The following is a 19,633-nucleotide window of genomic DNA, read 5'->3' on the forward strand; positions in this document are numbered from 1 at the left end:
TCACTCGGGTGAAGTGAGGGCGCCCACTGAAATCAGCCAGATGACTTTTGACATTATTTGCCTTTTGTTAAGGCTCTAAACAAACATTAAAAGTCCATAGACTTGGCTCATGCATTGGAGGTGCTAGCTCCCCTCAAAAAATAGGAACTGGAAAAAAGATCCCCCAAAAAGTTAGCATGCACATCCCAAATTTCAAATCAATGGAGGACAAAGTACTCACATTTCCATTTTTTGTTTTATTGGCACACACCAATAAACAAATGCTTAAATTATTACAGTGTAAAGTACTGCATTAGTGCAACCGTCCCATCCACTGAGAATCGAATAGAGAAACGAGGAGACTCCAATAAATGAAAAATAACTTGGTCATTTTATTGACAGAACATTGTTATACCGGGTCCATAGGCATTTACTTCAGGATGCTCTCAGAATTGGCTGCAGAGGAGAGAAAAAGATACATTTCTATCAGTGTGTTGTCCACTAATATAAGACATTAAATCAGTGGTTTTCAACCATTGGTCTGGGGACTATCAGTGGTCCTTGAGGGGGTTCCAGGTGGTCCCTAGCTAAATCATGGAAGACAAACAAATGGAAACCTTATAGATCTTTAAACCAGTCCATTTGGTTTCATTTTATGCTCTTAAGACTACACAATTTGAGAATGTAGAAGAATTGTAATTTTGACCAACGTTTGCCTGTTATCTCTCCTAATGGTACCCACACAGCATGGAATTGTGGACAAAATCTTATTCAACAATAACAAAACATTGAGGCTCAAATGCAGACTAAATATTGGACCTTGATATGAAACGGGTTGAAAACCACTGAATTAAATAATAGAGAAGATGTGACGTGACCAGAGGGGGGGGGGGGGGGGGGGTGTTACCTTCAGAGAGCTCTTTGTAGATTCGCTCCTGCTCCTCTCGGGCCTTCTTCTCTGCCTCTTCAATCTTCCTCTCCTCTTCGGCGATGGGCTTCAGGTACTCTGCACGACGACAGTGAGAGATGTTAAACACTCTTGAATGCAATGTGCATGATTAATTACACCGCATGTACAACAACTGAAAAAAAAAAAAGATTCTGTGCCAGGGAGCAGGGACCCCCATGAGAGAAGAAAATGAGAGCATGAAATAAAATGTCTCTTCCAGCTTCGTCATTATATCCACATTAACACATTGATCATTTCACATCAATTTATTCTGTCAACATCTCCTGAACAGTCATCAGCAGATCAATTATTTATTAGTCGTATTTGGAAGTTATTCCGATACTGCCTAAAATGCTGGTATCGGTAAGTATGCCAGTTTATGCCGTTTAGGCTTCAGTTGATGTACACATGGAACCTCCTCAAGAGACCCTGACAGTGCCGACACATTGCCTAATCGCCCAGTATCACCCGAAGAGATTAATAATTTTTATCTTTTCGGGCGATGTTCCCCCGCCCACTTTTCAACCATCGCCTGTTATTGCCGGTAGTCGCCCGCTGTTAAAACGTACTGTGAGAGTCCCTGGACCTCATTTTGAGAACCGTCTGTCCTAGAGTTATTTTAAATTACAGACAGACTTATCGGATCGGTACTCGACTCTGCGCCGACCGTCACAGAACTTGAACTTATGCAGTCGGTATCGGGAAGGAAGAAATGTGGTATCGGTACATCTCCGGTATTTGGACGAAAGTTGTGAAATGTTATCGTGTCACTCAAATCTCTGCTTCTGGGAGGGTCCCTGGAACAACATATTCTCAGGTACGACTGAAAACTGTCATGATTTAGAAGACATCTTTAGAATCGGTCTTGGTCGAACAGTACACACACTTACCAAACCTCTGTTTTCCATAGAGCATGCCAAGGAACAAGGCAGACCATCTGGCTGTCTGAAAGAAAAGATTCAGCCTGATTAGCCACTGTTAACAATGACACATCACGGCTACTGTATAGAAAATACATTTTCTGAGATTTTATTCAGAAAAAGATTTTATTTATTTTATTTGCATGCAGGTGACAGAGGAGCAGCATTAGTCCATTTCTGCAGACATTTGAGAAAACCTAAATATAATAGTAGTAGTGGGTACTATAGTCTTTTAACTCCATGCATAAGAAATAACCTGGCAAATACCATACATTGATGGCTTTACTGAGTTTACTCCATATTTGCTGGAATGATCAAATGAAACATATCTTGACCTTCTATAAACTGTCATGATGAACACATCGATTCGCTCATTTATACAATATCCCTTGCCAAAAATGGCAGATCTACAATCTCAGTCACAACAACACGTCTCATCAGAGATTTTGTATCGATGAGCATAACGTGTATAATGGGGAAAATTCCAACTAAGTCACTGCATTGACCTTGTGTCTCTAAGCAATCAGGTGTTCCATGCCGTGGTTATATGTGTCTATGAATGACAATGAAATCATTCCGATGCATCATGTAAAAGACGTCATGTTTGTGTTACTGTAAATACTGATAAACTACTGCCTGAGAGGAGCGACTCCTCCGTTCCAACTGTCAATGTCATTCGCATGCACACTATGCTAACAGACTTTAGCATGGCTGCTAGTAGGTTGCCACTGCCAGCTGAACGATGCAAGAAGAGGTCAGTCACTTATTCTCTTGAAGTTTTACAGCAAATGAGCAATTAAAAGAGCCTCAATGTCGTCATATAATTCACGTTGTTGTGTGTTTTCTCTTACCTTGATAAGCGGCGACACTGCAACAGGAGGAACCATGGTTGCTGCTGCTTCTGTCAAAAAAAACAACGAAGTGAGTGCAGTGAATTTCCGGGGAGGGCGGGGTCAAGTGTGACGTAATAAAGACGTCAGCGTGAGTGGCACCTCGCGTCACCGGTCTTTCCAGGCAGTCAACGTATGCTCATATTCGGCCCGCCTACATACGATTTCCGGTCATTATTCGTTTCCGCATCCTCTGTAGACCAGATATGCAAGTGCCATGCACCGCCGCCACCGCCACCCATATTATGAATTTATGCACCATCATTTAATAACTATGATAAATGCACCCACTTAACTGGCATTGATTGATTGATTGATGTATTAACAGTTTGCAGAATTACAGTACATTTCAGGTACATGTATCAGTTTAGTCTCGGTAGTGTCTCAATTCGAGCCAGAGTCACAATGTTCAAATCCTTCCATCTGGAGTTTGGAAGTATATATCATCATCATACTCCAGTCCAGACATCCCAGTACTTTTTTCAAAAGGTGAGGAGAACTTCCCAAGCATCTTGTACACTACTACACTGTCATGTATTCCTCTGATTGAGCTTAACACTTTATGCATTAAGATGACAATGGTGATGGTCATATTATAGCATTTACAAAGATTCTGTCTGCATGCTGGTGGCAGAAAAGTTTCTAAAATACCAACAGTGCAATGACCTTTACTGCCTCCTCGTGGTCATGATGTGCAAGTGTTTCACCTGACCTGACCTACAGAAGCAGACAGGCTTTGTTGTCATCATCATTAGCCTGCCCTTAACTGTTATTGTTGATCCAATTATTATCATCATCCGTCTCTCTCTCTCTCTCTCTCTCTCTCTCTCTCTCTCTCTCTCTCTCTCTCTCTCTCTCTCTCTCTCACCATAACCGTCATACGTTGTGAGGCTTATAAAAACATGCCCAAAATAGGGACACCAGGGTTCATGTAGAGAGTAACCTAATTAATGGTACCCTTAATCAGAGGATGTAATGAATGTAGGCAAAGGTTTATGGATTTTCTCATAGGTCTACAGTAGAGTAGACTACATTTTACAGAATCGATTGACCCAGAGAAGAACACAAAAAAAAGCCTGCAACGTGTTTGAGCTTGTAGAGAAGCTACATCAGCACATGGCACATGGCGCACAACAAAGTACAAATCAATTATAAATCAAGCTTAACTAAGGCATTTTCAGATTTCAGCCAATATAGTATCACTTGCATAAATCTGAAGGGGTAGAAAAAAGAAGGAAAAAAAAGTCTCTTGCTGGATCTTATTACATTATCCCTTTTGAGTAAACTAGACCAGCTGTTGATAGGGTGCATTGCATAACTCTGAGGAGCCACATCATGTTTTAATTGAACTGTCATTCCGTAACTGGATTCATTCCACATATTGGGGTCGTCTGTGCAACGCCCCCACAATGAATATTAGTGTGTTGACCTGCAGCTGCAGTAAATGATACTAGAGTCAACTGATGTGTTGACATTATAGCGATCAAATGATGTGTGGTTGTCCGTTTTTTACAGCACATGTACTGTATGCTACTGTATGTGTCAGCTATGAGACGTGAGTCTGCATAAGTGCGTGCGTGCGTGCGTGCATGTGCATGTGCGTGTGTGTGTGAACTGTGCGTGTGCGTGTGTGTGTGAACTGTGCGTGTGCGTGTCTGTGTGCATTAGCAGAACCGCACAGAGAGATTGAGAGAGCGAGGGAGATTCTTCAGGGAGAAAATGCTTTGAAGTTAAAGAAAATTCCATGAGTTTCCTGTTAACAACGCTTGGCTATAATGTGAACCAGGAATGTGTGCACACGCTCGTGCAAGAGTGTGTGTGTCTGTGTGTGTTGACACGCGTGTGTTCATGTGTGCGTGCTTGTGTGCAACAGAGGAGGACTAAGGACTTTGCAAAGTCTCTTTCAGTCTCTCAGTCTCTGCTAGAGAGAGAACAGCCAGCAGTGCTACAGCCCAGCTGTATTTTGTGCTGCCCTCTCTTTCCTGTGGAATGCACTTGTTATTTGAGGATTTTAAATTCACTTTTGACTTGAAACTGTACTTTTTAGTTTTGTTGTTTTTCCCCATCTTGGAGTTCTGAGAGCAGAAGAGATTCTAGAACTTTTTCTCTGTTTTCTCTTTTTCTCTGTGAGTGTACAATAAGGATTGGAAAGTAGGTTAAAAGTCAGTGCAAAGCTGCCTCCAATACCAAAACCTATGGTTATGACCTAATAAGAACAAGATCGTATATATGTATTGATGGTGATAAAATAACTACACAAATGTGTGCAGCGAAAGGATTATTTGTGACTTGATTCTGACCGATCGAACCGGCTAATCAACAAACAAGCTATAACCAGCAGTCCAGGTTGAAGACGATGTCTATTTTGTATCATTCCAAATGGTCTTTGCTGCTGCTTGTCCTTCTGTGGGGCTGTAACTACTTGCTTGCAGCACGGACAGGGAAAAGACAGAGCCAGTCCAAGGATCATTTGGACCCCAATGTAAGGGAGTGGGGAGACTATTCCGACCTGGAGGCGCTGGGCCAGGGGCTCGGGCTGGACGAGGATAGGGAACAACCAGAAGAAAACAGGGGCATAGAGGACCCCTCATCAAACCTGGCACCAGAGCTTGATTTCCTGGCTAACTTCGCTGGTAACTATATCCATAATTACCTACGTTTAACACAGTACAAATGTACACAGTAAAATCCTCGATGTTCATTTCAGGATTGTTTTTTATTTTATTTGCAGGATTTGTATTATCCACATGTGGCATGGATGCATGCATACAGCTATCTAACGTAGCACATTATGGAATAATCACCACCCTGTACTCCTCACAGGTAAGAAACGACTGTGGGTGATCACATCTCCATCGCATGGTGACAACTACCTCCGTATGATGGAGAAGCAACTGGAAGACATGGAACAGGTACTGTTGTATGGATTAATTATCACCTGTGGCATTCATTCATTGTCTGACAATGTACTGACCGGGTACTCGTTTGTATACCCATAGCCTTATTTTCGTAACAAAGACAACAAGACAAAGACTTACTTCCTTCAGCAGCGAGGCCACTCACAGTGAGAGGTGAATGTGTGGTGGCATTTTATTTTGGGCTGATTGGCCGCAGCTACTGCTATATCAGCCCTGTGGGGCTGATAAAAGTGATCGCCCACCATGGGATAGTAAGATTTGTCAATCATGGAGTTGGAACAGATACAGTTCAGGTGTACATATTGATCAGCCATGATAGAGATAGACATGATTCATGGTTATTACTAACATTGTTTAACAACATTATCCCCATCACCGGCTGATTTGACTTGTATTCTTGTCCGATTAACTATCAGGACGCCCCGCGTCCTAAACGGTTGAGAAATGACAGTTACCTTGTGGGGCTCTCTGTACTGTACTGTACTGTACTGTACTGTACTGTACTGTACTGTACTGTACTGTACTGTACTGTACTGTACTGTACTGTACTGTACTGTACTGTACTGTACTGTACTGTACTGGTACTGTACTGTACTGTACTGTACTGTACTGTACTGTACTGTACTGTACTGTCACACCCATATGTGTGTGTGTGTGTTAGGCTGCGCAACAGTGACACTTGGTTGTGAAAACCAACCAAACGCTATTTTCGTGCTCGGACAGACCCAGCCAGCCACGGACACAAAAAAGCTACTTACTTTTCCTCTTTTTCCACTCCTCTTTCCATCCGCCCCCTCCATCCAACAGGAGGGCCTGAACTGCCGCCTGGCAGAGAGAGACACCTACATCGTCACCATCATTCAGAACGCCATGATGGAAGGCCGCATCCAGAAGACCACTTTTGAAGGAGACGCCGTAGTAGAGAGTCTAGACCCGGACACTGTTAGCAAACTGCTTCACTACCTTGAGCTCACCAACCAGGTACGGAATTATATAGACCAGGGGTTCTCAAACTCTATTATACCAGGACCCTATTTTATAGTGCCATTTAAAAGTTCAGATGAAGCATATTTAAAAAATAAAGCCTTATATTGGTCTTATTAACATCGTTTAAACACTATGTAAAAGTGTTTCTGTACACATTTGTAAATGGAAGCATACTGTGCGTGCGTGCGTGCGTGCGTGTTTTGGCCCTTTTCTTCCAACCAGGAGCAGGCATTTTCCATGTTGGTTCTGAAGAAGAACCTGCGGGTCAGTGAGCGGTTCCCTTACCCAGTTCGGGTGGAAGCGGTTCTGGAAGTCATTGACCAGTTCCCCATGAGGAGGCTGGAGAAGATGACACGAAAAGGCTCCCCTTTAAAGTATTGTCCCGTCATTCAATCTACATACTTTGGGCCCTATTTATGACTTCACTTAAGACCTGGAGGTGTGGCCAATGCTGTTTGGCGCCCAGGATTACATTAGATAATTGACACTGGGTGAAGAAATGGGTTGCAAAATCGTGGGATAATAATTATAATTATAGGGGGGAAAAAAGAACACTTTCCTGGAGGTCTTTATGTGTGTAATATGTGGTTTTAGATATTTTAGCAGTGAGCCCAGTGTCTCTGATGCCATGGACACTGGGCTCACTTCCTTCCTGGACTACATGTTGTCTCAGTAAGACAGCCCTCCACCCCTCCCCCTATCCACGAGGAGGAGCAGTGCACCAAAGCATTATGGGAATTGGTCTCCAGGAAGGAAGTGAGCCCAGTGTCGATGACATCAGAGACACTGGGCTCACTGCTAAAATCTAAAATATCTAAAACCACATACTATACACACATAAAGACCCCCAGGAAAGTGTTCATCATCTTTTAAACGTCATTTAAAAAAAGAAAAAAATGCAAATAGGGTGAAGTGTCCTTTAAAGAAGTGTCTACTGACTTTTTATTTATTTCATCAGGTGCAAGCGTGTCACCAAGAGGAGGATTGTGGTGAAAAAGAGAACCCCGAAGAAGAAAGCGGGACGTAGCTCTCAGGGGCACGGCAATGTGACCTCTGTGTTGCACAGACGACCGGCGCTTGTGAACAAGAAAGTGGTTCTGAAGAACAAGGTCCAGGACATTTTGCGTGGGCGCTCGAGGTTTGTTATCCGTAAGCCACCTGCCGTAGGGTCCGCAGAGGGGAAGGCCTCGAGCGGCGTCGAAAAGGAAACGTCACACAAATCTCCGGAGGGCGTCTCCAGGAGCAATGGGGAAGTGAAGACCAACAGGTGTGCTGGGCTTTCGTATTTTTAAACTGTGCGCTTTGTCGAAATAATTATAGATAAATGGGGATGTTCGGCAACGCTTTCACTTCATGTCCATAATCTACTGTAGCTGTGTTTTGTCTTATCAAACTGCCCTCTCATCCCATGGCAACTCGTACGGACTACAGAGCTTCAAGGACCGTTATTATTAGACCCCATCTTGTTATCTCTGGGACACCAGTCATGCTCAATGTTAATTTAACTCAGATACTATATAAGCGGTGTTGATTTCGTCAACTAAAACTAAGACGAAAAATGTTCGTCGACTACCTTTTTCCACTGACGAAAACTAAATGGAAACGAAATCAAAACTACGCTATGATGACTAAAACTAAGACTAAATATACTGACAATTTCGTCAACAAATAAAAACTAGACTAAATAGGAAGGGACTAGAGGACAAGAGATCCAGTATAAGTCATTTTTCAATTAGTTGCTGAAAATAGCCAATCTTCAAGCTCACAACGCGTCACAGTGCGACGCGTTGTGAGCTTGTAGATCGGCTATTTTCAGCAAGTGACGACGGCATCATTACGACGGCATCAAGGCACCGCCAAAATACATTTTGTTCGACTAAAAAACAAAAAAACTAAATGAAAACTATTCAAGAGACTATGAAATCGAAATTTTGCTGCCAAAAACAACACTGTATATAAGAGGAACCAAAATGGTTCCATTTGGTTCCTAACTACTGGACACCACTCTGGGAACCAGTGATATAATATTATTCTAGATAGATGCTTTGTTGTCCTTTTGCGGAAATTCAGTTTCATGATCAACGATAACGTTTTAAAATGCATCCTGTCTTTAGATACGACTCCCACGTGGAAGGAGGACAGAGACAAGACGGCGTGACGAGTGGCGACCGTAGAACAGAGGAGCACGACAAAGAGGACGGCTCGCCGGAGAAAAGCGGCTCTAAGAAAAAGGGGAAAAAAGGAAAGAAAGGGAAGAAGGGGAAAGGACGAGGAAAGAAGTCCAACAGAGAGGCCACTGAAAAGGATAAAACCGCCTTCAAGGAGTTTGTGCAGAGTTTGATCACGGGGACGAGAAGACTGATGGTAACATCCTACCTCTCGGTCCATGATAGCATGTATACATATATTAGAAGAAAAAGTGTGTGATTTAGTACCATTTCACATGACATATATATATATTTAACCCATTTTGGACTGAGGACGATTCTAAAGAAATGACTTCTAAATCCTAAAGGTTTTCTGAAAAACCTATGTTTCTATATGTCAGTGGTTCTCAACCTATTTCTTGTCAAGGATCCCAGAAATGATACAGTATGTAATTGGCCGCCGACGAGAAGCAAATATTTCAGTTAAAAACGTTTGCTCTGAAATAATATATATTCAAAGATTTGCGCCACATTTTCACGATTTAAAGAAAAATAGCAGACCTACAAGCTCATAGCGCGACATGAGCTTGTGGATCTGCTATTTTTCAATAGCTAAAGTATAAGATAATGCTAAAACACCAAAGGGGGTTCCCGCCCCAAAATGGGTAAAGTTGTGTTTACGGATGCTCTTGTCTGCGTTTGTCACCATTGCCGATTCCACTGAGTTTGCTGTAACTCCTGCAGGTGATCTCGACGCCCAGCAGTCATGCAACGCTGTACATGCAGCAGAAAGAGGAGAACGAGAAGAGACACTGTGACTTTGCCACCAGGAAGATCACCATGGCAACCATTGTGGGTGAAGGTCACGATGCAACGCTCACCCTGCAACACTACCAGCAAGGTGTGTGTGTGTGTGTGTGTGTGTGTGTGTGTGTGTGTGTGTGTGTGTGTGTGTGTGTGTGTGTGTGTGTGTGTGTGTGTGTGTGTGGCGCTAGCAGCCCCTCTTATGCACAGCTTTGTGTGTTTGTGTGTATGAGTTGTGCTTGTATGTGTTTGTAGCACGGCAAATGTGATGATTTGATTAGTTGATCATGGCATGTGATGTATGATGATGTATGACAATAACAGCGCCCCTCACTTCACACAAAATGTGATTTTTATAAGGCAGTGGTTCTCAAGCCTTTTCATTTCAAGGAGCGGCCATAACTCTAAGAGAGTACAACTACAAATGCGTTGTACACTCTCAGAGTTACAGACAGTAATGGACGGTCCATTTGAACCTTTTACTCGTTCATACATGACTATGTTTTACTATTACCGTGGAAAACAACAGAGGTAAACACTCTCAATGTTACATTATGGCTCAGGTTTTTGGTGTGTGCCCATTCAAATGTACGTGTGTATGTTTGTGTGCGCATGCGTGCGTGTGTGTGTGCGTGCGTGCGGGACTGTGTGTTCCAGGCTCTGAGCCACCTTTCAGCGACCTTCCAGAACAGTCTACCGATCCAGACCTGATCTCCCTGGTGAGATCAGAGCTCGGGTTATCCTCGTCTGACCTCTTCTCCATGACAGTCACAGACTACGACATCAAGCCCAATGTAAGGAGGCCTCCGGCGGCTGGTGGGTTGTCTGATGCCATAATTCTCCCTACTTGAAGAGGGATATCTATCAACAAGAGAGTGACCGCACACGCCAATTAGCCAGAGTGCCAATACTTTATTTAGACCGTGAGGACAATTCTACAAAATGTCTTCTAAATCCTGACAATTTTCAGAAAAACCCCATGTTTCTATGTCAGTCGTTCTCAAACATTTTCATCTCAAGGACCCCCAAAAATTATATGTAATTATCTGAAGATATGTTGTTCCAGGGACCCCCCAGAAGCAAAGCTTTGAGTTAAAAATGTTCGCTGTGAAAGCATTTACATTCAAATATTTGCGCCACATTTTCACGATTCTTCAAAAATAGCAGACCTACAAGCTCGTACCACGGCACTCGCTGTGCCGCGCTATGAGCTTGTAGATCTGCTATTTTTAAATAGCTAAAGCATAACATAATGCTTAAAACACCAAAAAGGGTTCCCGCCCCAAAATGGGTTAAGACTATCCTATACTGTCCTAAATAAAGTATTGGCAGCCTGGCTATTGGCGTGTGCGGCCACTTTCTTGTTGTTTCAAGATTCCCTCTTCAAGTTCTCTCCCATGGGGCCAGCACCGCTAAAAATAGGTTTTGGTGTGCGTTAGAATCCTTGTGCACATTATTCTCCCTACTAACAGAAAGAACAGAAACAACAGAATGGGGGGAAAATAGATCATTCACCACCATGGCATACACAATGGATTTTGGGATGATGAGAGGAAATAAATAAGAACACTGTTACACAGACAAATCTACAAGCTTGTAGATCTGCTATTTTCAATAGATTTTGTACACATTTTGAACTTGTGAAATGGGACATTCTGCACTATGAATACTTTTACTTTCAGTACTTTAAGTCCATTTTGATGCCGATACTTTTGTACTTTTACTCAGGTACATTTTCAATTCCGTACTTTTACTTGTAACAAAGTACTTCTAAATTGCAGTATTGGTACTTTTACTTAAGTAAAACAATTGAGTACTCTTTACACCACTGTCTCTGCTCACTCGAACCACTACAAGTGCTCCGGAATGCTGCAGGCAGCACACCTGGTCTTCAACCGCCCATACGGTTTCATGTCAGAGCCCTAAGTGCATTCCCTTCAGCCGCGTCCAAATTCAAAACAGGCGATGACCTGAAGTTCAAGGCAATTGAGGGCACGGTTAAGGCCGGCCTTAAGCTCAGCGCATGAGAACCCCTTTCCCCCCACACTTAACCAAGGTCAAGGGTCAGCTTCCCAAAAACCCTGGCCAACCTGTCTAGACTCTTCTCCCTCCTGCGGCTCCTAAGCTGTGGAATGAACCCCCCCCTCAGTCAGGAGTGGACCACGGATTCACTCCCCATTTTGTGCTGCAGTCTGAAAACCCAAATGCAGGCTCTAGCTCAGCCCCTAGCACAGTGGTTCCCAAACTTCTTCATGTCAAGGACCCCCCCCCCCAAATCGACATTTATTAGGCCGCGGACCACCATTTGAAAACATATGCCAGTGACCCCCATAAGAGAAGGTTTTACGGCTCTAGCAGTGATTCCGAAACCTATTAATTTCAAGGACCCCCAGTTTGACATGCTTTGGTCTACGGACTAAAGCAAATAACATACATACTAGGGTCCAAACGGACCCTAACGGGTCCATTTGGTTCCATTTGTACACTCTCAGAGTTAACTAAACATTGATTTTACAATATAAATCAGGGTCCCAGATATAAAAATGCCATTAAATGGGGATCCGTAGCCTAATGCATGTCACACGGGCGGTCCTTGAAATTAAAATGGTTGAGAATTGCTGCTAGAGCCGTAAAAATCTTCTCTCATGGGATATAGCTCTTCAAATGGGAGTATCGCATATCTCTTCAAATGGGAGTCCGCAGGCTAATTAGTATCAATTTGGGGGTCCTTGACATGAAAAGGTTTGTGAACCAGTCTGGATTAGAGCATTTACAGTGATTGTGCATGTGGTTGTCATGATAGCTACTGTATGGTCAGAGCCATCTAATAGAAGAGTTGCGATTTTGAGGGGGCAGAAAACAGCCCGGTCATGTGGTTCATGTACCATAGACTCCAATGCATTCCGTAAATTTCTGGTTGTCCCTATTTGAAGCCTTCAAATAGGGACAAACCAATAGAAGTCTATGTAGATTAGAAGCCATTAACCATTAGGGCCATTGGACTGGCCCCACGTGAACAGAGTTTATTGCATAACTCTGTCTTAATCTATGGCTCTGGCTATATGGTTACATGAGTGTCTTTACTTAATCACCTGGACCAGGTGCAGGTGCATGTATTCATTACCCTGCTGCTGGTCCCTCAGTAAACAGTTTGCGCTGCACTACCTCTCGTGTTTGAGGCTTATTGTGTGTACCCTTCTACCTAAACTGGCATATAGGGTTTATGCTATTTAGTATTTACTCCAATCTTGTACTTTATACGTCTTTCTCTGGCTCTGCTAAAATGTCTAAATTGTAAACTGTTACCGTTCTCCCTCCTCCAGAAAGTGTTTGAGGCTCCCCCATCACCCATGGCTCTGTTGGAATACATTGACAACTTTCAATCACGGCGGCCGGAAAAGGAAAAAGAGAAGTTGGCTCCTCCATCCTGCTCCAAAACTGAGCAAGAGCCGGAGAATTCACTGCTTAGGTACATGTACTGTATATACAGTATATATCACTCCTATGCAATGCCTCATTGTGAAACAGCTTGTCAAAAATAGAACATTTACAAGCTAAGAAATTGTCTCTTGCAAAGAATGTTCCGTATCTACCTACTTGGCAATACCTGTTTCTGAGTCTAAGCTGTCTATAAGAGGATCTATTTATTTATTTATTTGAAATATTACATTTAACTATTATTTTTTAAATTGAAGTCAGTGGGGCTCGCGTTGCCCACAACTTTGCCGTGGATGCTGTTATTTGATTCTATTATACTTTCAGAGCGAAGCCATCGACGAATGGTGGTCGAAACGTGCTGAAAAAACCTTGCCCAAACTATGGAATCATCATACGCAGCCACGTCGTTATTGGACCCAGACGTCTTGTTAATAATTCATAAGAGTCTCCAAAGTGTGGTTGATTAATTACCCAGATGTTTGTGTCTAGGTTCGTGTCTAAGAGGAGACTGTTGCTGATCTCCACTCCCTCTGAAGATGAGTACTCGTACCAGCAGCAGCTTTCTGCCCTCGGTGGACAGGAGTGTCCTATGGGTCAGTTACAGACCATAATGTAGATACAGTGTACTTATTGTAATATTCCTTTTAATATGACCTTATAGCTCCAGTCAGTGTCTACTTTTAAAAGACAGGTCATTATGCCTATATAGACCTGATTAGATTAGTATTGTGTGCAACCTTCTGGATCATATGGATCATTCATAGTTAGACAGGCGTGTGGATACAGAGGAAAGGACAACGTTTGATCTATTGAAAATGTTCTGTCTCCAGGTATACGGCACTTTGCCTTGTTAAAGCTAGTTGGATCAGGAGCAGGATCCTCAGGAACTGTGGAGTTGTTTCCCCTCAATGGTGAGTTGCATTGAATATACATTGTAACCTTAAGAGACAAATATGCCTTAAAACATTATACTTGCCAAAACAAATAAAAATAAAAACACCATCAATATTTTTTTTCTTTCATAAATAGAGAATCTTTCACTCAATTGGGACTGCTCCCGTCGCAAGCTGATGATGTCATATGTCATATGTGTGGTCTAGCCCAGAGCCTAATAAAATAGTTATATTTATTGAGGGGGCAGAAACCGAGCACTCGAGTGCTGTTCATGCAGCCTGGAGAGGGACAAGCGGGAGTTTGAAATACATTGTTTTCAACGAGGGCGGCGCAAATAGTCCAAACAGTCCCTATTGAGTGAAAGATTCTCTATTTATGAAAGAAATAAAATATTGATGGTGTTTTTATTTAGTAATTTTTGTTATAGAGGGCAAGTATAATGTTTTAAGGTTAGCCAGGGATCCTCTTAAGTCTTTGGATGGTCCTGATCATCATTAATTATGACACTTTAACCTCGTTGACATCAAGTAATTATTCAATTATTTCATTGTGCAACACTCCACTATGGACCGATTCCGTAACGGGTCTCACGGTCGCAGCGTACGTATTTCCTGTAGGCGGAGACGGCATCCAAAGGTCATTGATCGTTTTTCTAAATCTTGCCACCTGATCCCCCTACCTAAACTCCCTTCTGCCATGCAGACAGCAGACGCTTTGATGACCCATGTCTTCCGACTCCATGGTCTCCTCTCGGACATCGTTTCCGACAGAGGCCCTCAGTTTATCTCTCAAGTTTGGAAGGCCTTCTTCAAAGCTTTGAACTGCACCGTGAGCCTTTCTTCTGGTTTCCACCCCCAGTCTAACGGTCAATGCGAACGTATGAATAAGGACCTCTCTGAGGCTCTCCGTTGCTTCACGTCCTCCAACCCGCTGCCTGGCCTTCCTTCCTCCCTTGGGTAGAGTATTTGCATGATACGTTGGTGTGCTCCGTGACTGGTCTCTCCCCGTTCATGTGCTCTTTGGGCTATCAACCGCCCCTTCTCTCCTTTGAGGAGAAGTTGATCGCGGTTCCTTCGGTCCAAACCCACATCGAGCGTTGTCAGAGAATTTGGCGCAGGGCTCAGACGTCCCTCCTGCGCGCATCTAAGAGCTCGCAGATTCAAGCCAACCGCCGCCGGTCGGCGGCGCCCACCTACTCCCCTGGACAACTTGTCCTCTTGAGCACCAAAAACCTTAACCTCAAGTGGGCTTGCCGCAAACTGACTCCACGCTTCATCGGCCCCTTCCCTATTGACTCCATCATCAATCGTTCCTCGGTGCGCCTTCTATTACCGGAATCTATGCGTTGTGTTCCATGCATGTTTCCCACATTAAACCTTGGGTAGCCTCTCTCCCATCTGCGTCCATCACTTCCTCCCAACCAATTTCCGCTGCCGTGGAAATCCAACCGTCTCCTGATCTGACGCCTACCACATCCTCCACTCCCGCTGCACCCCAACCGGTTTCCGCAGCTGTGGACGCCCAACCGTCTCCTGATCTGACGCCTACCATCCCCTCCACACCCGTTGCGCCTCAGCTTTCCATCGCCACTCCTGCTGCACCTCCCGCTCCTAGCCCACACGGCGACTCCGTAAGTTGCTGGCGCTGCGCCGTAAACACAGATCACTGGAGTATCTTGTGGATCCCGTGGATCCTTCGCTTAAGCCTGATGGCGTTCCTCCAGTTGAGCTCTGGCTGCCCCGTCGTGAGATTCCACACTCTTTACTCGACGAGTTTGACAACACCAGGCGCACGAGCACGATGGTTACGCGTGGACGCGGTCCTCGAGGGGGGGGGGGGGGGGGTACTGTCAGGGCTGATGTCACGCCTACCTAGTTGTGCCTACCTAGTTGTGACCTCATCCCCTCCTCATCTTGCCAGCATCGTCCTCTGTCGGATTATCATCCTCAATCTAGTCAGTTTGAGAATCTAAACTATGCCTTTCAGATTAAGTTTTACCAACTTGCCCGTAAAGATAAAGATATAGCCAAGACCTAACTTCGGATTATACCAGCTGGTCAGCACCCCCTGCTCTTGTGACCAAGAACCTTCTCCACCCTTACACAGACAGACAGACAGACAGACAGACAGACAGAGCAATGTTGTCTTGGACCGTTTCCAAAGTTGGAGGACCAAAGCGAGCCTATCATGCTGCTGTAGCAGTGAGGAACAAACTGTATTCCTTTGGAGGCTACGGTGATGGAGGGACCTTCAACACCATGGAACAGATGGATGTCCATGTCTTCAACACAATGTCTTTATGCTGGAAGAAGTTACCTCCAGTGGAACCAGGAAGAGGTCACCTTGAGGTTCCATCCATGCTCCACGACCACACAGCTGTGTTGGTTGAAGATACAGTCTACATCTGGGGAGGGTGGCCTTACTGCAATGTGCTTTATGCATTTGATGTTGACTCCCACAGATGGTTCCAACCCAGGGTTTCTGGGACTGTTCCAGAGGAGAGGTGCTACCACTCAGCCTGTGTGTTGGAGAAGGTCATGTTTATCCATGGAGGAGACACCAAGCTGACTGGATACACTAATGACATGTACAAGTTGGACACCAGCACAATGGTCTGGACTTTAATTAACACCAGAGGAACTCCACCTCCTGATTCATCAGCTCACTCTGCTACCATCATTGGTACCAAGATGTTTGTATTCGGGGGCTTGAAGCCCCAGGGGGGCTACAACACCATCAGAGTTTTTGACACAGATACCAACGTCTGGTTGAACACACCTTCAGGCTTCTGCACAACTTCTACCAGAAGGACGCTGTTGTCATTCAGCATTTACCTACAATGGAGAGCTGTACATATTTGGTGGCTGGAACCGTAACCAGAACTTCAATGATGTGTGGAAATTCAGTCCAGAGACCTTCTCCTGGAAGAAGGTTGAGCCCAAGGGGAAAGGACCATGTCCAATACGTGGTATGTGCTGTTGCATTGTGGGACATCGTATCATCCTCTTTGGAGGATACAGAGGAGATCTCACCACCTCTGATGAGCTGTTAGTTATACCTCATACTAAGCATTAAAGTATGAGGAATAAAGTACAGCAGCCTTGTGTTCCTAAAACAGAAAGATTGGGTATTGGGTAAGATTGACGTTACGTATCTTTCAGGACCTTTCATTGCTTTGTCTCAACCATTACTCAATGGCTCTCAGCCATTGAGTAATGGCTCTCAGCCACCGCGGTAAATATTTTGACATTCCGTTTGTTTTTCTTTTTTTTATGTTGCCACTACTGTTGGAGCAGCCATAAACCACACAGGTTCATCCCGATGTTCTGGGCATCTTTGTAATGTTAGTGTTAGTAAAAAGCAGGTAAAAGAGTAACGTTTGAGGCAGACTAACATCAGTCACTTTTCCATTCACTGTAGTAGAAGCTTGGTGCAGGGAAACCACAGATGTGTCGTCTCCGCCTACAGGAAATACGTACGCTGCGACCGTGAGACCCGTTACGGAATCGGTCCATAGAGGGTATATGCGCATGCTTAAAGTGAATGGCACATCGAGTGGCAAAGCAACAGGAAAAGTGCGTTTAACATTGTTTAATGTTGTTTCAGCTAGGACTTTTCTGTGTGGATGTACGGGGCTGTCAATGCCATAAAGTAGTTTTTTGACACTCATTAGGCATTCCTGCATAACTTCCGGGTTTGATGATGATGTCACGCGCATATACCTCTATTGATTTGAATTCCCATTCACTATTGAAAACGATTCGGTATAGAGGCATGTTTTCTTTCTAACCCATTTTGGTGTTAGCATTATGTTAAAAATAGCAGATCTAGGTCAGCTATTTTCGAAAAATTGAAGAACGACTGAAACATAGCTTTTTCAGAAAACTGTCAGGATGTAGAAGACATTTTTAGAATCTGATCTCAGGTCAAAATGGGTTAAAACGATTCGGTATAGATGCATGTGTCCTTTCTAATCCCCCCCCCCCCCACCCAAAGGGCGTAGCCAGACGGAGCTGGAGCCCCTGTCCCGGGACGCGGTCAACAACCTCCGGGAGCAGCTGAAGATCAGCAGGGACTACTTCAGCATGCTGGTGGTGGGCAAGGACGGCGACGTCAAGGCCTGGTTCCCGTCGCCCATGTGGTCCCTGGAGAGCATCTACGACCTGGTGGACTCCACGGAGCTCCGTGTCCAGGAGGAGAAGCTCCAGAGGAGCCTGGGCATCCACTGCTCCTCCTCCGGGGAGGCCAGCCGAGGAGGAGGAGACGGAGGAGGAGGAGGAGGAGGAGGAGGGAGCTACCACGGCTACGACGAGGAAGACGCAGAGGACGGCTATCTGTATCGTCGCCGCACGCAGGACTGAGGACGGTTACGGAGTGTGTGTGGCGGAAGCAGCAAGCAGTATTCAAATTTGTTTTTGGCGTGAAGTAAAGCGGGTGCCACAATGTGGTGTTCAACATTTTACTTTTTAAGTGAAGGTAGAAAATGTATTGGCGTCAAAATATACCTAAGCTATACCGTAAAGTAAACGTACTCATTATGCAGAATAATGTCCCGTTTCAGAAGTGTTTCAAATTACGTCCAAATCTCCCCAAAGTCTTTTGAAAACAGCAGATCCGCAAGCTCACAAGGCGTCGCGATCATGTGACATGTTGTGAGCTTTTGGATTGGCTATTTTCGAATAGTTTACGTATTAAATGGGGCTTAATTGGTAATTTGCCAATTGCCAATAGGGTTGTATATACTGTATGTTACAATATGGTGCTTTGGCTGCGTTATAGATGGAATATTATGGTGATGATCTATCATGCATCATTTTATCCTGGATCACGCAGGAAAAGCATGAGATGTTTATGTTTGTTGATTGCAGCAACAATGGAACAGGAAGAATATTCTTCCAAATAGGTTGTGCTTTTTGGCGAGACTTCTGTCCAAACCTTTTAATCCAAACAACGTTGCTGTGTATAAGAAACACAAATGGAAAATCACTGTGTTGAAACATTTCAATCGTGACAATGAAACTGCATGTACTTCAGCTTTGTTTGTTTTTTTGTTTTGTTTTTTACAATAAATAGTATTTTGTTTAGTGAAGTGTTAAGTGAACATCTGTTTTTAAAGGCTTGCCGTCTGCCATGGCATTATACACCTACAGCCTACGACAGTAAAACGGAGAGTTTATGACCCTTGCCTCGGGATATGGTTCGTCCATGGCATTTACTTTAAACAGCAGGTACTTAACATCTGCAAACACTTTCAACTGGTCAAAATGAATACTTTCTTATCCCCATAACCGCCTTCATCAAAGTCAACAAGGCAATCTAGAAGTGTGCATCATACATAGTTTGGGGTGCCTGGTGGCTCCGCCAGTATAATGTTCCATGTGAGGGGGCGCGCAAGGACCCTAGGGTTCAAATCCAATCCCTGTCTCTCCTCTCTGACCTTGGTTTCCTCTCTGACCTGTCTGAAATAAATCACACAAATGGACCCCCCCCCCCCCCCCCCCCAAAAAAAAAAGTTAAAAAGTGCATAGAGTTGAGTCATGTGACTTGTCACCTTTGGGTGTTGTTTAGCATCAAGGACACATACAGTTCATGTATAAGATACAGTATATGGGCTCCATCTTGCGCCACCCTTATCCCTTATCCCTAAACGTATTTGCCATTTTTTACTATTTTGAAAATCATTTTAAAATAGTTCAACTAGCCGATC

General features: G+C 44.1%; 2 protein-coding genes across 3 annotated transcripts; one reads left to right on the forward strand and one right to left on the reverse strand.

Annotated features, from left to right (window-relative positions):
• Positions 1–347: 347 nt before the first annotated feature.
• On the reverse strand, positions 348–2,801 carry LOC310879268 (ATP synthase subunit e, mitochondrial-like). The gene is made up of 4 exons (XM_083793815.1): positions 2,700–2,801; positions 1,819–1,873; positions 887–985; positions 348–435 (listed from the first exon to the last, which is right to left on the reverse strand). Exons 1-4 carry the CDS (start codon positions 2,733–2,735, stop codon positions 410–412), a joined length of 216 nt encoding a protein of 71 aa, XP_083649941.1. The 5' UTR covers positions 2,736–2,801; the 3' UTR covers positions 348–409.
• A 1,856-nt stretch (positions 2,802–4,657) lies between these two features.
• ccdc80l2 (coiled-coil domain containing 80 like 2) lies at positions 4,658–19,010 on the forward strand. Of its 2 annotated transcripts, none has more exons than XM_083793143.1 (12): positions 4,658–5,371; positions 5,562–5,650; positions 6,464–6,637; positions 6,866–7,017; positions 7,602–7,910; positions 8,758–9,007; positions 9,535–9,691; positions 10,252–10,388; positions 12,918–13,063; positions 13,522–13,625; positions 13,863–13,943; positions 17,923–19,010. In XM_083793143.1, the coding sequence occupies exons 1-12, from the start codon at positions 5,095–5,097 to the stop codon at positions 18,285–18,287; spliced, it is 2,241 nt and encodes a 746-aa protein (XP_083649269.1). In that variant the 5' UTR covers positions 4,658–5,094; the 3' UTR covers positions 18,288–19,010. The 2 variants fall into 2 exon arrangements, with proteins under 2 accessions (XP_083649269.1, XP_083649270.1); XM_083793144.1 differs by having other exon boundaries at positions 6,872–7,017.
• The last annotated feature ends 623 nt before the right edge of the window (positions 19,011–19,633 follow it).

Source organism: Protomyctophum parallelum (genome assembly GCF_964188405.1).
Source record: "Protomyctophum parallelum genome assembly, chromosome: 21".
NCBI classification, from domain to species: Eukaryota; Metazoa; Chordata; class Actinopteri; order Myctophiformes; family Myctophidae; genus Protomyctophum; species Protomyctophum parallelum.

Bases quoted from the DNA above. Each gene is read 5' to 3' on its own strand.
- LOC310879268 (XM_083793815.1), bottom strand. From the start codon at position 2,735: ATGGTTCCTCCTGTTGCAGTGTCGCCGCTTATCAAG. The intron at 1,874-2,699 runs GTAAGAGAAAAC...CTTTTCTTTCAG, and splicing joins CAGTGTCGCCGCTTATCAAG to ACAGCCAGATGGTCTGCCTT. The intron at 986-1,818 runs GTAAGTGTGTGT...GTCGTCGTGCAG, and splicing joins CTATGGAAAACAGAGGTTTG to AGTACCTGAAGCCCATCGCC.
- ccdc80l2 (XM_083793143.1), top strand. From the start codon at position 5,095: ATGTCTATTTTGTATCATTCCAAATGGTCTTTGCTGCTGCTTGTCCTT. The intron at 6,638-6,865 runs GTACGGAATTAT...TCTTCCAACCAG, and splicing joins ACCTTGAGCTCACCAACCAG to GAGCAGGCATTTTCCATGTT. The intron at 13,626-13,862 runs GTCAGTTACAGA...TTCTGTCTCCAG, and splicing joins TGGACAGGAGTGTCCTATGG to GTATACGGCACTTTGCCTTG.